This window comes from Phyllostomus discolor, chromosome X (assembly GCF_004126475.2).
Source record: "Phyllostomus discolor isolate MPI-MPIP mPhyDis1 chromosome X, mPhyDis1.pri.v3, whole genome shotgun sequence".
Lineage (NCBI taxonomy): Eukaryota > Metazoa > Chordata > Mammalia > Chiroptera > Phyllostomidae > Phyllostomus > Phyllostomus discolor.
Genome location: NC_050198.1, coordinates 4,347,389 through 4,361,889, shown reverse-complemented (window position 1 = coordinate 4,361,889; position 14,501 = coordinate 4,347,389). Strand labels below are relative to the sequence as shown.

The following is a 14,501-nucleotide window of genomic DNA, read 5'->3' as shown; positions in this document are numbered from 1 at the left end:
TTCTGACTGCTATGATGGCGACCATCATTTTATTGGGGAGGAAACAATGTTGTTTGAATACCTACTATGTGCAGGGAAAACTACCCCCTCCTGATTTGTTAGCCTGATGTTTAAGATAAAAGAGTCTAATAGTTCCCAACCCGCTAGACTCAAATCCTGTTCTGAAAAGATGATAAAGCTTAACACTGATTTTTAGTGAAGAAATGATCAACATTTATGTCATTATGTCTGCAAAGCCAAGAAATATACTATTTTATATCCTTTATTTTGCGGCTTTTTGCGACAAAGAGAGGTGGAAGGGTAGGCAGAAGTACATGTGGAAAACTAACCAAGAAAGAAATAACAATGCAAACAAAGTGTTTAGAAGTATGAAAGTAACTGCCAGAAAGAAGAGTTCATTCAAGAAAGAAGATATACAAGCCAGGAAGTGGTGGATGCAAGGCAGAAAAGCAGCAAAGGGATGGGACAGAAAAGAATAGAGACATTGGAATAGTTGGGATCTTCTACCCACCTCCAGCTGTGCCTGAGTCCCCAGCCACTGCAGGGTTTTCTGCCGTCTCTGTGTACACGTTAGGCCACTGCACCCTGACCATTGAGAAAGCAGTTACCACTCCTCCATTACTTCTCAGTTTCCAAAAAGTGTATTTACACATTTTAAAAAATTCCTTTACTATCATTTAGCGGGGTCTTGGGGTGGGAAGGAAATAAACACACATGGTCAATCTGTCATTTGCAACAACAGCCTGTGATCTTTCTTTCATCAGACGCTGCTGCCGCCCAAAGCATCAAAGTGAGGATAAGCCTAAAATCAGCTCTTGGAGACAAAGCAGTGAGTATTCGGGACAGCGTGCCCAAGGCCTTTCAGTGCCCCCCTTAACTGGGACACAGCAAGCCCGTCCCAGGGAGGCCTAAAAGATGAAAGCCCACATAGTTCCCTTGGGAACTGAAAATCCCAGGTTTGGGCCTTTGCCTTTTGTTTTCAGTAGCACGTTCCTTATCAGACGGGCTTTGTCTGCTTTTTCCTTGCTACCTTGAAGGTATTTTGAAGACCCGTGAGAAAACATCCACATTTAAATACCAAATCCCCACCCTTACAATTCACTGTCAACACCATTGCTGGTATTTGAGGAGACCGTGGTTATATTTTGATAGATTGTTTGTTTTTAGAAGTAGTGTAGGGAGCTTTGCTTTGTTTTGTTTTAGTCAACTATCTATATCCTGGAAGCTGGTTAAATGCAGAATCTTAGACCCCAGCCCGGGACCTGCCTAATCACAACCTGCATTTGAACAACCCCCCAGGTCATTTGTATGCATGATAAGTACTGATTTAGAACAGTTTCTTAAATCTGGCTGCACATTGGAGTCCTATAGGATGGTTTAAAAATATAATGCTTGAGTCCCACTCCCAGACATTCTGATTTTATTGCTCTGGAGTGTGCCATCAAGAGTTTCAAAGCTTTCCATGTGCATTTTGGGATACCGAAATGTTTTACAGACGATGCTATTACATATACCTGTTTGTGCATTACTTTCATCAGCTAGTGCTTTTTTCTCAACACCTATTTCACGTCCTAAAGTCTGAAGAAGTAGTGGCTTTGGTTGGGAAAGACGAGAGTGCCGTCTCCTTTGACATGGCTGCTTCGTCAGTGCTGTCTTCTCAGTGCTGCCTCCCTGAGGGGACCAAAGGCCTGGGTAGAGGCGCGGCCACCTGAAGGCTCTGCAGGATTAGAGGACCTTCTGGGACTATTGGATAAAACAATCCCAAGCGTTACAGTAAATTGTTACTTGCACTGGATAAATCCAAAGGTTACATTTCTATCCCCTTACTTTCCTTGGGAGGTTAAATATTATCCAAGACTCCACAGCAGTTGTAGTGCAATTTTCATAAATAAGTAAGATATCTGAATATAAATAACGCGGGAGTAAAAGTGAACGTTGAAGAAATAAATAATAAAAATAGAGCTGCTGCACTTCCCAAACCCTAAAGTTCAACTTCCTATTTTCTTAACAATCATTGAGTGTCTGTGGGATTATTTCTCTTTCTGTCATTATTAGTTGTCCCTTAACCTACTGAATTTTAATTCCTTTAAAGTATCCAGCAGATCAGGTTCCTTTTCAATTATCTTCTTTTTTTTTTGGCTTGACGTTTGTCCCACGTGCTCTTTCCATGCAGCGAGGGATTGGTAAATAGTCTTCACAGAGTTTGAGCATCCTGAGGCCAATTCACTGAGCAAAAGTCTCCTTTAATGAGATCAGAACCATCCTTCTAGCACATCTACTACACACCAGGGTTAGGCCCGTTCAGCTCAAGCTATTTCATGGAGAGGTCCAGTTGTATCTTTTGAGAATTCAACCTTTATTTAAAAAAAAATATATAGAAATAATAACCAGACTAGGCTAGGGTCATCAAGAAATCATCGGATATTGCCCAGGCCTGTGTCAACAGCTGTTAAGTCTTTGATTTCACCTGGTAGTTGTTGGGATTTCTTCGCTTTGTTTTGTTGTTTGTTTGTATTTTAGTTTTCTCTCTGACACCTATTTTGGTCAAACATAAGGAAAAGGCCTTAACAACAGAACATTGATTGCTCTGTCAAGAAAGAAAGAAAGAATCAGAATATTATTGGTAGCAAACTTAATAATGTTATTACCATTAAAGCAACTTTTTCCAGAACCTGAGTGACACCAAGCTGAAACTAATGATGTAGCAATTCTTTTGTGAAATCTTGTCTAATTGTTTTTCTTAAAGAGACAGTAGAGACGCAAGATTTGTGCCATTCATTAATCTCTACTGCCACCTACTGGAAGAAAGAGTGAATGCTTTTTTCCTTCTGTGTTAAGCTTTCACAGACTACACCAATACACAAACCATTTGTTTAGCACTGAAAAACAAGAACAAATAAATTACCTGGTTTACAAAGAATTTTTTTCTTTTGAACCCCAAGTTTCTTTCTCTTTTACATTTACACATATTTGAGAACTTACTATAAAAATAGTAAAAACTCAGCATATTTGTCTGCAATATATGGACATGTGAACCAAAAGCCACAACTTGTGTGGCTCCCACCTATAGACCTGTCTTCAGAGTGTTTATTTCCTGTTACAATAAACTAAAGTAAAAGAATCAGTGAACCCAGTGGCTCTTAAAGTGTGGTTGCCTGACCAGAACCATCAGTACTACCTGGGAACTCATTAGAGATACGAATTCTTGGGTCTCATCACTTTCTGAATTGGAAACTGTGAGGGTGGGGCCCAGTATGTGGTGGTTTAACAAGGCCTCCAGGTGATGCTGCTGGACACTCCAGTTGGAAGTCACTGACTTCATGAACAGCAAGAATCTTTGAAATATTGGAAAATTTGAAAATAATGCTTGTGGGCTATCGAGCCTTGCCTGTATCCTAGGATCCCCACTGAGCAGTGCTTTTCCTGTTGAATTTGCAGTATGAATGGAACGACAACGAAATGTACTTCTTCCAGTCATCTATTGCATATGCCATGAGAGAGCATTTTTCCGATCTCAAAAAGCAGGTGATTCCTTTTAGGTGAGTTGATTTGCTGTGTTTCCAGGTGACTCCACCCAGGCCTCCTCTTATTCTTGGGTCCAAAAAGATATTGTGCTTAACGTTTTATTCAAGTGAAATCAAGAAAACCTTCCTAATAACTTTTAAACTTCTTTGATATCCTGAAATGTGGGGCCACTCTATTTAGGGATGCCTGTGACTTATTTGACTTGTAGATTGCACGGGCATTGTTCTGATTAAATGTCCTCTCCTCTGCTCCCCTTCCCCTCCCCTTCCCTTCTCTTTTCTTTTTTCCTCTTTCCTTCCCTCCCCCGAGCGCGCTAATCCACCCCTAACACTGAAATAAAAAGGCAGAGACCTCTCTTCATGGAGCTTGTACTGGTATTCTAATGAATATGTCGTGTATGTGTGTGTGCGTGTTATAGACAATCAACAAAATATGTAAGTGCAATATAATAGAATTAGATGGTGATAAGTGCTAGGGAGAAAAATACAACAGGAAAGGGGCTGGGGAATGCTGAGTGTGTGCGTGTGTGTGTGTGTGTGTGAGTGTACAGTTTTAACTAAAATGGTCAGAAAAGATCTCATGAATATCTGAGCAAATATAGGAAGCAGGAGAGAAAGCCTGTAATGCAGACACGGGGGGAAATGTTTCAGTCAGGGAAACTAGCAGGTGGACAGATCCTGAGGAATGAATATCCTTCACCCATGGAAGGGTCGGCAAGGAGGCCAGTGCGGCTGGAGCAGAGTGAGATCACAGAAGACAGGAAAGAGGTACTCTGGCTAGGGCGGTACTGGGACATGGGGGTTGGCGGGGAGAAGAAAGTTCATATGGGTCTCACAAGTCATTCTAAGGACTTGGGCTTTTATTCTGAGTGAGAAGGCCTACGAGCTACACGATTTGCCTTAGATTTTATTAGACCCACTCTGGCAGCTGTGAGAGCACAGTCTCAACGCTTTGTACCATAAACCCCACTCCTTATCCACGCCAGTGGGTATAGCATGACAGTTCTGCGGAGTGGGGCAGGACTGCAGGATGCGAACACACCTCTGTCCATGTTACTAAGCCATTGCCGCCCACCATGTTGTTTATCACTCCTGACTCACCAGTGACTAACTCCTTGCTGATTCTTCCGTTGCTGTTAGTTTGAAATTTTTCTATTATTGAAAAAAAATGTGGTTTTTATATAGTGGCAGCACAAATAGTGCCAAGATATGCTATCACAACTTAAGTAGCCGAGTTCATTTGCTTTGAGCAGTGTTACGTTTTTATGGACAATTATATCCTTCCATTGTTTGCCCTGCCCCTTATGTCTCTACTTACCCCCGCCCCCCCCCCCCCCCCCGTGGCCCTCTGCCAATCTCCTTTTTACCAGTGGAAGTCTCCATTCACTTCATTGTGTCCTCTGTGCTACAAAGGAAGATGTTTCTTTTGCTTCTCCACAGGGCAGAGGACGTGAAGGTGTATGATCTGAAACCAAGGGTCTCCTTCAACTTCTTTGTCACTTCCCCTAATGATACATCGGACATCGTTCCCAGAAGTGAAGTTGAAGAGGCCATCAGGTGACATTTTACTTTCAAACTGTAAGGTGGAGGGGCTTCACAGATGTAATATTGAGCACCTCTCACTGGGTACCAGGCACTGGTCTGAGTCATTTATATATGTTTCACCTTATCTTGAAAACTTGGCTTTTAATTCTGAAGGGATCTCGTAGCAAGGGGAATGTTTTGATTTGGCCTCCTCAAGATTCAGGCTCTTTGACAAGGATTTGAGTGTAAGCAGTTCGTTTAGGAGGCGATCTCAAGAAGCACTGACAGGGAAGTGTGGACAGGAGACAGAGAATGGAAGGAAGATAATACATAGCATACTATTGAGCAAGTTACCGTTGTGGGCAGCTAGAGTGGCATTTTGCTGGGGAATTCTAGAAGACATGTGTAGAATATGCACCTAGATTGTCCCAGTACAGCTGGGGTATTTATTTGCCACCTTTCACCAGTCATTGGTTGAAAACTGTTTACAGGTGACATGGATTCCCCAGCATTTCTAGCCTGCAAGCAGGGCACAATCTTGTGGCCTGAGAATGCTCTCAGGCAAAGGCAGCAGGTACTGGCTGAAGAAAGTCTGGCCAGCACTCATGGAAAATGGTTTAAATGCAGACAGGGCATGGACAGGTATTACCATCATTTGCTATGGGGTCTTGGATGTAGGACTCATTTAACTAACCAAAGTCTGAAACAAAGTAGGCAAGCATAGGTTTCCTTAGACACTGGTTAGCCTCTGCACAAGGAGAGGGAGTTGCTGTGGGCAGTGTGCATTTAGAAGAAGCAGCTTGCCAATTTGCCTCGGCTGTTTCCCAAAATAGCAAAAGTGGAGAATGGGCAGATGACGACGGTTCCCCTTGTATTAAAAAGCTTAGGATGCCCTGATGTGAGGAAGCTCAGTAGGTGGCCCTCTTGAGCTGCGAGCTAAGACCTGCTGGGCACTGTGTGCCTGTAAAATCTGGCTTGGGTGGGTGTGCACCCTACCCACACCCAGATACTCACTACTTTCAAATGCTTTGTCTCCTTTTGGGGAAAAGTGCGGGCTGAGATCATCATGAAAAAACACAGCCCTCCTGAAAGCTGCAGGGAACCTCACACTTCCTGTTTCCAGAATGACTGGAAACACTTTCAGGCTAAGGTTGCCAAGGGTTAGATGACTAATTCTGCTTTGACCTCTTTCCCTCCCTGGGTGGGCTCTGACCTCTTGACCTCAAGGGTACTCAAGGGTAGGAGGATGGGATACCACACATTTTGGTTTTTGATCCGGAATAGTCTCCATTTCACTATCTTTTTGTTTTGTTTAAAAAATAATCTTCATCCATTTTTACCCATAAAATTCAACCATGCCCCATCCCTGTGCTGGAGAAATTGGCAAAGGCCCCTTTCCTGTGTTTCTCCCCTGTGCTGCTTCCAAATGTCAACACCTTTTATTTGGAAAATACAACTGGGTCCAGGACCCACTTCATTTGTGGAAGAGGTGCATTTGATTGTTCTTCTCTATTATTTGATATAAAGTCATTGTAGACATGCTCTGACACAAGGGAAGTTCTTGCCAAATATGGTAACTTTGCCATTGCAACAAAATCATCACAAGTGAACAAATGCTATCCATTTGTATGTTTCTACACTTCCAACCAGTTATCTAATGAAACCATTGCCAAACCTAACCCAGGTTGCAAGATATTAAAGGTGCATCACTATTAAAGCATATCTTTCCTTGAACCTGGTGATATACTTTGATTATTTATTTATTTATTTATTTTTAGAGCGAGGAGCAGGGAGGGAGAGAGAGAGAAACATTAATGTGTGGTTGCCTCTCGTGTGCCCCCTACTGGGGACCGGGCTGCTAACCAGGCATGTGCCCTGACGGGGAATCGAAGTCAACTGTTTGGTTCGCAGGCCAGTGCTTAATCCACTGAGCCACACAAGCCAGGGCTGGTGATCTACTTCAATTTCATTGCTATTTAATGTGTACATTCTTAGGATAAGCCTTATCAAATTCTTTCAGAAGCAGCAATATAAGGAGTAAATAATTACACCCCATTGTATTTTGCCCAAGTGTTCCTTTTGCCTAAGTGTTTTGCTTTTGTGAATAGGAAGTCCCGGAGCCGCATCAATGATGCTTTTCGCCTGGATGACAACAGCCTGGAGTTCCTGGGTATTCAGCCTACACTGGAACCCCCTTACCAGCCAGCTGTCACCATATGGCTGATTGTCTTTGGAGTTGTGATGGGAGTGGTAGTGGTTGGTATTGCCGTGCTCATCTTCACTGGGATCAGAGACCGAAGGAAGTAAGTGACCTTTCCTAGACTTACCTATCCTAAAACAAAAGTTTAGGGAAAACCAACTGGAAATGTTGCAGTAAGTGGTAGGTCGTATAAGACAATTAGGACATTTTCTCAGTGCTTGCCTTCCTGGCAAGCCCTACCACACTATAGAGGCCCAGCCTGGGGTTTACCAGCATGCCCTGGTAAACTCCATCCTGGCCACAGCATCATTTCCCTACCACTAGCAGGCACTATAAACTGGGCTGGCTCAGGGGGCTATCATTACTGATGGGTTCTCCTGGGTCTAGACATGGCCCTAGAGACTGCATGGGTAATGTGTTTGGAGTGTGAAGCATTTAAGAATGAGCTCTGACATTTGCTTCAAACTGCTACTCTTTAATTATCTTCATTGTTCCTTGGGTAGTGCAGACTTACCATCATCTCCCTAGTTCCTGGGTCAAGTACCCTCTAATTTGTTCTTGAGTTGAAGATCCAAGTTCAGTGATTTTAATCACTGGAGACATGGTTTATAATCTTGTTCTGTCACCAGATTTTTTTCACCAGGTCTTGACAAATCATTTACTTGCATTGGGCTTATGTAATAGTATGTTATAGCACCTGAAGAACTCGATGCACACTTAGGTTGTTTACATATGTTCTTGATGGACTTTTTACATGTACTAAAAAACTCTAGTTTTTTAGTTCCTCCAAAGTAGCTTCATTTTAAAAACTAGGTATTGAATAGAATGCATCCATACGGTTAAAAATTTTAAAGCACAAAAGGATATGTAGAGTTTCCCTGTCACTCTTTGCCTCCAAGTTTCCTTCATAAACCCAACCAGTTGCAATTTCTTGTAGACCTGTTGAATCGGAATCTTCATTTTGTTAATCACCCCTCAGGTGATTTGCATGCACATTGCCGTTTGGGAAGCACTCTTCTACATACTAAAAATTTGTCCATGAGATACTGTCCCAAAGTTAACTCATTAAACACATTATTTGGGGACATCTCCTTCATGCCACACACTATGTTAATGGAAGGTACATATAAAAATAAGACTGGCTACCCTGCTGAGGACTTGCATACATTAATGTTTTCAGCAAACCTGTGATGTAACTGTATACTTATCTTCATGTATATGTAAAACTGAGATTTGGGAAGGCCAAGTAACTTTCTCAAGTTTACACAGCTAATGAGTAACAGACTGGAATATACAGCCAGTTTTCGAGGCTGGTTGTTATACTACAAAGCTGCCCTACTGTGATTTTTATACTTTGAAAGATGGTGATACAGTAGGGAGTTCTTTAACGTGAGGCAATTGGCCAAATGACCACCGAGTTCCTAAAAATAATAATGGTTAATATTTCTTGAGGATTACATGCCAGGTGCTGTCAGAGCTCTGCCAGCATTATTTCATGGGCTCCACATAATTGCTATAATTCTCTGAATAGGCAAACTGAGGCACAGAGCCCCCCTCTCTCTGACTCCAGAGCTCATATCCCATTAGGATATGACTCTCACGCTCTGCCAGCCATGGTGACAACCAAAGCTAAAGAAGTGAACCTAATGCCCTGCAGGTGTTTATAGTCCATTAATAGGAGACACACACAAACAAATACACCAGTGATTAGATGTTGACATATGAAATTACCCGGGCCCAATGGAGTCCAAGGGAGGTGGTGTCATTTTAACATCACTATATTAAGGTGACTTCATTTTATTTAACAGGAAAGATGAACCGAGCATTGAAGAAAATCCTTATTCTTCTGTGAATCTGAGTAAAGGAGAAAGTAATCTAGGATTCCAAAATGGCGATGATGTTCAAACTTCCTTCTAAAAAAATCATTTTTATTTCCTCTTGAGGTGATTTTACTCTACATAAGTGTCAATTTCACAGTACAGAAAATATGAGATTCTAAAGGTGTCATTAAACATCAACACCACGGCTCTGTTCAGGAAATTTGTCCAAAGAAGGCATGCCGAGGAGAGGGTCTCTTCACTTGCATTCCTCTTACTACTTATTTCTGCCTCAATATTTGGCTTGCCCTGTTTCCTAAAAGAAATGTTTATCTTTGAGAATAATACAGAAAGTGTGTCTTTGGCCTCCCAGGCTGTTCACGGGTAATGGAAATGCAACTATCCGTTGTGTCCCTGGAGTTGGGGGAAAAATGCATATGGGGTGGGATTCAGAGTAGGAGCCTTGCATGGGATCTGGATGGATAGCTTTTAAGAAGGGTTCATGTGAACTGATGGAGATGCAGGGATTAAGAATGACACACATTGTTCACTTCATTCTAATTCAAGTGTACAGGATGCCACAGTGTCTTCACGTTAACCTACTCTAAGTACTATAGTGATTTGCCCAGTGATGATTGGACAAGACCATGCCTTCCTCTGGCTGACAATTCCAAAGAACAGAGACGAATCCAGAGAGTGTCAGAAGATGTAGACTTCTCACTCCCAAGCTACTTCATTTAGCTCCTGAGGCCTATATAATGCCTCGCACATAGCACACCTGGTAGAAACAAACGTATATTGTTCTCTACTGTAGAGTGAATGGAAATCCCAATTGTATGTCACGCTCTGAAATGGGCACCCAACCTCTTAAACCTTTTGTATTTACCCACAATGTCTGAGTAGCATTGAGCACAAAGCAAACACTCAATAAATACTATATTTGCATACTCCTGTGGTCTCATGGGTACTTATGTACTGGGGCGTCTGTGGATTCTGTCCTCTTTTCACTCGTAGGGATGACTAGGTTGCTGTTTGAATGTCTGGGACTCTCGACCTCTCGTGTTTGGGGATGTGTCTGAATTTCTTGTATTTCTTTATTGTATGAAGCAATTGTAAATTCAGCCTAAAAAGAGTTGTGTTAAAGATAATGCATAAACTCAGGTTAGGAGCCAAACCTGATGCTGCTTTTATATATATCGCAGAGCCTCCAGGCCGGTTCTGAACCCAGCATCCACTGCATACCTGAAGACTGATTTAAAATAGCTTAAATAGATGAAGATATCCAAACCCTACCCATCATCCCACTCTATGCGGTGACCAACATAATGTTAGATACCTTTGTTCTTAATTAATTCTGCAGAGATAATGATGACAGTGGCTCAGCTAGCCAAGTCAGGGGAGGATGAACTTTTTCTTCGCTCCCAAGAAGTATGAGCAGTCCCCTGGTTTAAAACAACAATAAATGCCAGATGTCACTACTAAACACAGTTTAACAGCATTAAAAATATTATGCATGTCTTAAATAGTATGCATATTGTTCCTTTATCTGACTATCCCTAGCATCACTGGACTTATTTGCTGATAAACCTCTGCTAGGACATTAAAATCTTGCTTGACTTGATTTTTGGAGCCAGGCATCTGAGCCAGGCTTTGCCTTCTTTTCATAGTAGACAACTCGGTATTGTTTGAATTTTTGCAACAAGCATGTATTACTTTACTTATAAGGATGATTATTTTTAGAAAAAATATATAAAAAGAAAAAGAAGAAAGAAAAGCAACCTTCACTAGGGGGAGCAGAAAGACATACTTTGGGCATGGGAAATGTTTCCTTGGGGAGGTCACAGCCTGTGCTGCAGTCCCTGGTAGACAGGGTCAGAGAGCTGACTGTGACCCACTGAGAAGGAAGAGCCATGTTCTTCCTTTTTTCCACTCAGGTAGGAAAGCACCTGGCACACAGTACATGCTAAATAAATGCTGGCTGAATGTATAAATACCCTAGTGGTTATTTTTAAATTTTTATTTCAATATAAATTGAGATTTGTGTACCTCCGTAAAAAATAGAAGACTATTATCATAAGTCAATTGTGTTGAAAAGAATCATTATTTAAATATCAGGAAACAAATAACTTAGAGGGATCATTGAAAATAGCTGGGGGGAGTGAGGGGCAAATGGGATGAGGAAGGGTATGAATGTCTGTTAAGGGAGATTGTTAACTTAAAGCTGGAACATAGTAGCAGGGCTTAATTGGGGTGTCTTTTCATTGTAATAGTGCCCTCCACATAACCTCTCTCTTCCCTTCTTGACATTATAGAAATGGCAATGAAAGAATCCAAAAATAAACTAACAAGCAAAATAGAACCACAGTCATGGAAACGTGGAAATGACTCACAGCGACCAGAGGGGCAGGGTGGGGATAATGGTGGAAAGAAGGGGAAGGGACTAGACAGAGAACATGTATGAGTGACCCACGGACATGGACAACAGGGTGGGCATTGACTGTGGGAGCAAGCAGATGGGTGGAGGAGGGCAAAGGGAGAAAGTTGGGACAACAGTAATAGAACAACAATAAAAAATTTAAAAAATAAATAAACTTAAAAAAGATTCCAGATGAGATGAAAACTATGGGTTCAGCAGCAGGCTGTGAAGGGCATTCCCAGGAAGAGTTTTAAAGCGAAAGTATGTTTTAGGAATAGCCATTAGAAACTAAATGCACATTTCTGCACCTTTCTGTCAAGATAGGAGACTGAAATAGAAACTTCAGTTGTCAAACTAGCCAGAAGCCTCAGAGCCCCAAATTCAAGGATTTCAAAGGAATACAAAGCAACAATCTAATAGATTCTAGATATAAGATCAGGGTTACAATTGAGTTGAGATTGATAATGGTTAATGGTAAGGAAAAAGGCACCAAGTTATACCTTAGCATCTTTTAAAACTTGCTCTATATGAAACATAGTTAATATATTGTGGAACAATATTATTCACCTTTAATTTTCTATTTATGTACATGGTGACATAAAGAGTTGTTGTTCTACTCTGGATATCAGATGAGAATTGTGTTAGTTGGATTCAGTTAGGGAGCACCTAACAATGCCCACTGCATAATGAGGTCTCCTAGGGCAGTTCTGACTGACTACACAGTAACATCCGGGTGCTTGTTAAAGGCTTTATTCAGACTGCTCTACCAGAATCTCTGGGGTAATTCCTAGGAATCTGTGTTTTAATAAACTCTCCATGGATGCTCATGGATGCTAAAGATTGACAACATTAAAACATGAAGACAAATGTCCACATTTCTGTACTTATTAATAGCATATTTAATTAGTATTATGAGAGTGACAATATAAAGAAAAGAACAAATACCCAACAAATAATTTTTCAGTTCTGCTCAACCTTTACACATGGTACATGCCTCCTCTCTACTGCGATCAGAAAATGTGCTTCTGCTATAGGCTTGGAAGTATAATATTAAGAGCAGCATAAACAAAATTACTAATTTGACCTAAATTTCAAGGATATCTTTTGTTTCCTAACTTCTTCATTTCTAGATAATAAAACAATCAGCACACAGAATACCATTAGGATGAAGTAGCTAAATTATGTTGTGTGTGCCTTGCTACTTTCCTTAAAAAGAATGAAGATGTTGGCTAGGATTTATATTCATTCCCATCAGATCTAGTTTCTTCTTCAAGGCTTGTCTTTTTCCCGAAGCGGTTCAATGGAAGACAGGAGTTGCTGAAATGTGGGACGCTTTTCAGGAAGCTAAATAAAAGAAAACAATCCATTGGTTTAGTTTATGAAAGTTGTGATTAAAAATAAAATATATAAATATTTATGCCTGAGTCCTAAGGCTAGCAACTTTCAACATGTGGAAACACTGCAGACATTTTCACTAAAGAATACACAATTACAGCCCTAAGAATTGAAAGGAAAAAGTAAAATTATCTTGGTTTGCATAAGATATGATTGTATACCTAGAAAAACCATGAGAATCAATGATAAAACTAACCCAAATAATAAAGGAATTCACCAGGGCAGTGGTATATAAAATTAACATACAAAATCGATATGCATGTACAATATATATGTAGTATATATTTACAATCACATATATGTACAATAACCAATGAGAAGATATAATGAAAGAGAAATCCCCATTTACAGTAGCAACAGCACCAAAATAAAATACTAACAAAAATGTAACCCCCACATAAGGAAATTTTTAAAACACTGCTGAGAAATACAAACTTAGACTTGAACACATAGAAAAACATGGCTTGTTCTTGAACAGGACAAATCAATAACATGACCAGAAATGTTGAATTAAGGAACAAATTGACAGTAACCAGAGTGGAGGGGGGAGGGACTTACAGGGGAAGGTCCATCAAGGAACACGCATAAAGGACACATGGACAAAGCCAAAGGGAATAGGTAGGTCTGAGGGTGGGAGGTGGGGATGGGAGGGGAGGGGGGCCGTGGTGGGGGGAAAATGAAGACAACCGTACATGAACAACAATTAAAAAGATGAAAAAAAAAGTTAAATTTCCCAAGTCAAAATACAAAGTACAGTCACTTCATAAATGGATTTCTAAAATTGACATGGGAGAAACAATAACCTGATAGGAAAAAAAAAAAAAAGAGAGAAAAGGCAAGGCACTTAATTCTCAGAAAGAGACTCAGATGTCCTTAAAAATATACCTCATTCTTAACGACAGACAGACGTGTGAAAGCTGCACTAAATGCCATTTCTCATCTACCAGACAGGCATAAATTCAGTGGGAAAACAGGCTGAGTGCTAGAGAGGCAACATGTGGGGAGAGAAATTTGTATGATTCATTTTTGGTATGGAAGAACGGCAAACAAAACCACACATATACATACATGATTATTTTGTGCAAAAGAAGTACGGGAAAGATAAATTGGAATCCAGCGAAAATTGTGAATGTTCTTCCAAAAGTTGCAAAATTAATTATAAAAAGAGGGGAAACTCAAATGTACCAAATGCTCACTATATGCAGAACCTGCAGGTGGGGGTTGTTTCTGCAACCCCCTCTCAACGGATTCTGCCACAATTCACACACTTGTGAGGAGCAGCTGTGGGAGGAAGGCGATTCCTGCCTGTTCAGGGCCCCCTTCCATCTGATGGTGCAGCCCTAGCCCGTGCAGCTGGCGTGGGGAAGGCCAAGGAGGTCTGGCTTCGACTCACAACTGCTTGTTTGGTCCTCTTCTCCATCTCACAGGTGGCAGCAGCAGTAAGTCCTGCACTTGCCTATATTTATATTGTACATGTGTAATATATAACTATATTGGGTTTGAGTATGTGTGTAAAGACTGAGTTCTGTGTTCTGTGAAGGCAAATCAATTTCTTGCCATTTCAGTTCCATGTGCACACTCAAAGATACTCTTACTCCTCGCTTGCAGGGAGTGTTTTTATTCAG

The 14,501-nt window shown here is 41.0% G+C and overlaps 2 protein-coding genes across 4 annotated transcripts in view; one reads left to right on the top strand and one right to left on the bottom strand.

Moving 5' to 3' along the window:
• ACE2 (angiotensin I converting enzyme 2) overlaps positions 1 to 10,015 on the top strand; it is a 43,587-nt gene extending 33,572 nt beyond the window's left edge. The window contains exons 15-19 of the mRNA XM_036016383.1: positions 765 to 829; positions 3,439 to 3,539; positions 4,965 to 5,081; positions 7,157 to 7,351; positions 9,057 to 10,015. Coding sequence (XP_035872276.1) covers positions 765 to 829; positions 3,439 to 3,539; positions 4,965 to 5,081; positions 7,157 to 7,351; positions 9,057 to 9,165 — 587 coding nt within the window. The 3' untranslated portion in view covers positions 9,166 to 10,015. The remainder of the gene's footprint in view (positions 1 to 764; positions 830 to 3,438; positions 3,540 to 4,964; positions 5,082 to 7,156; positions 7,352 to 9,056) is intronic.
• Positions 10,016 to 12,350: 2,335 nt separating this feature from the next.
• Positions 12,351 to 14,501, bottom strand: part of BMX (BMX non-receptor tyrosine kinase) — a 52,097-nt gene continuing 49,946 nt past the window's right edge. For all 3 annotated transcript variants that reach the window (XR_004900930.1, XM_036016505.1, XM_028522817.2), the window contains one exon: positions 12,351 to 12,825. Coding sequence is in view for 2 of the 3 variants with exons in the window: in XM_036016505.1 (XP_035872398.1) it covers positions 12,751 to 12,825 (75 nt within the window). In the remaining variant the exon portion in view is untranslated. The remainder of the gene's footprint in view (positions 12,826 to 14,501) is intronic.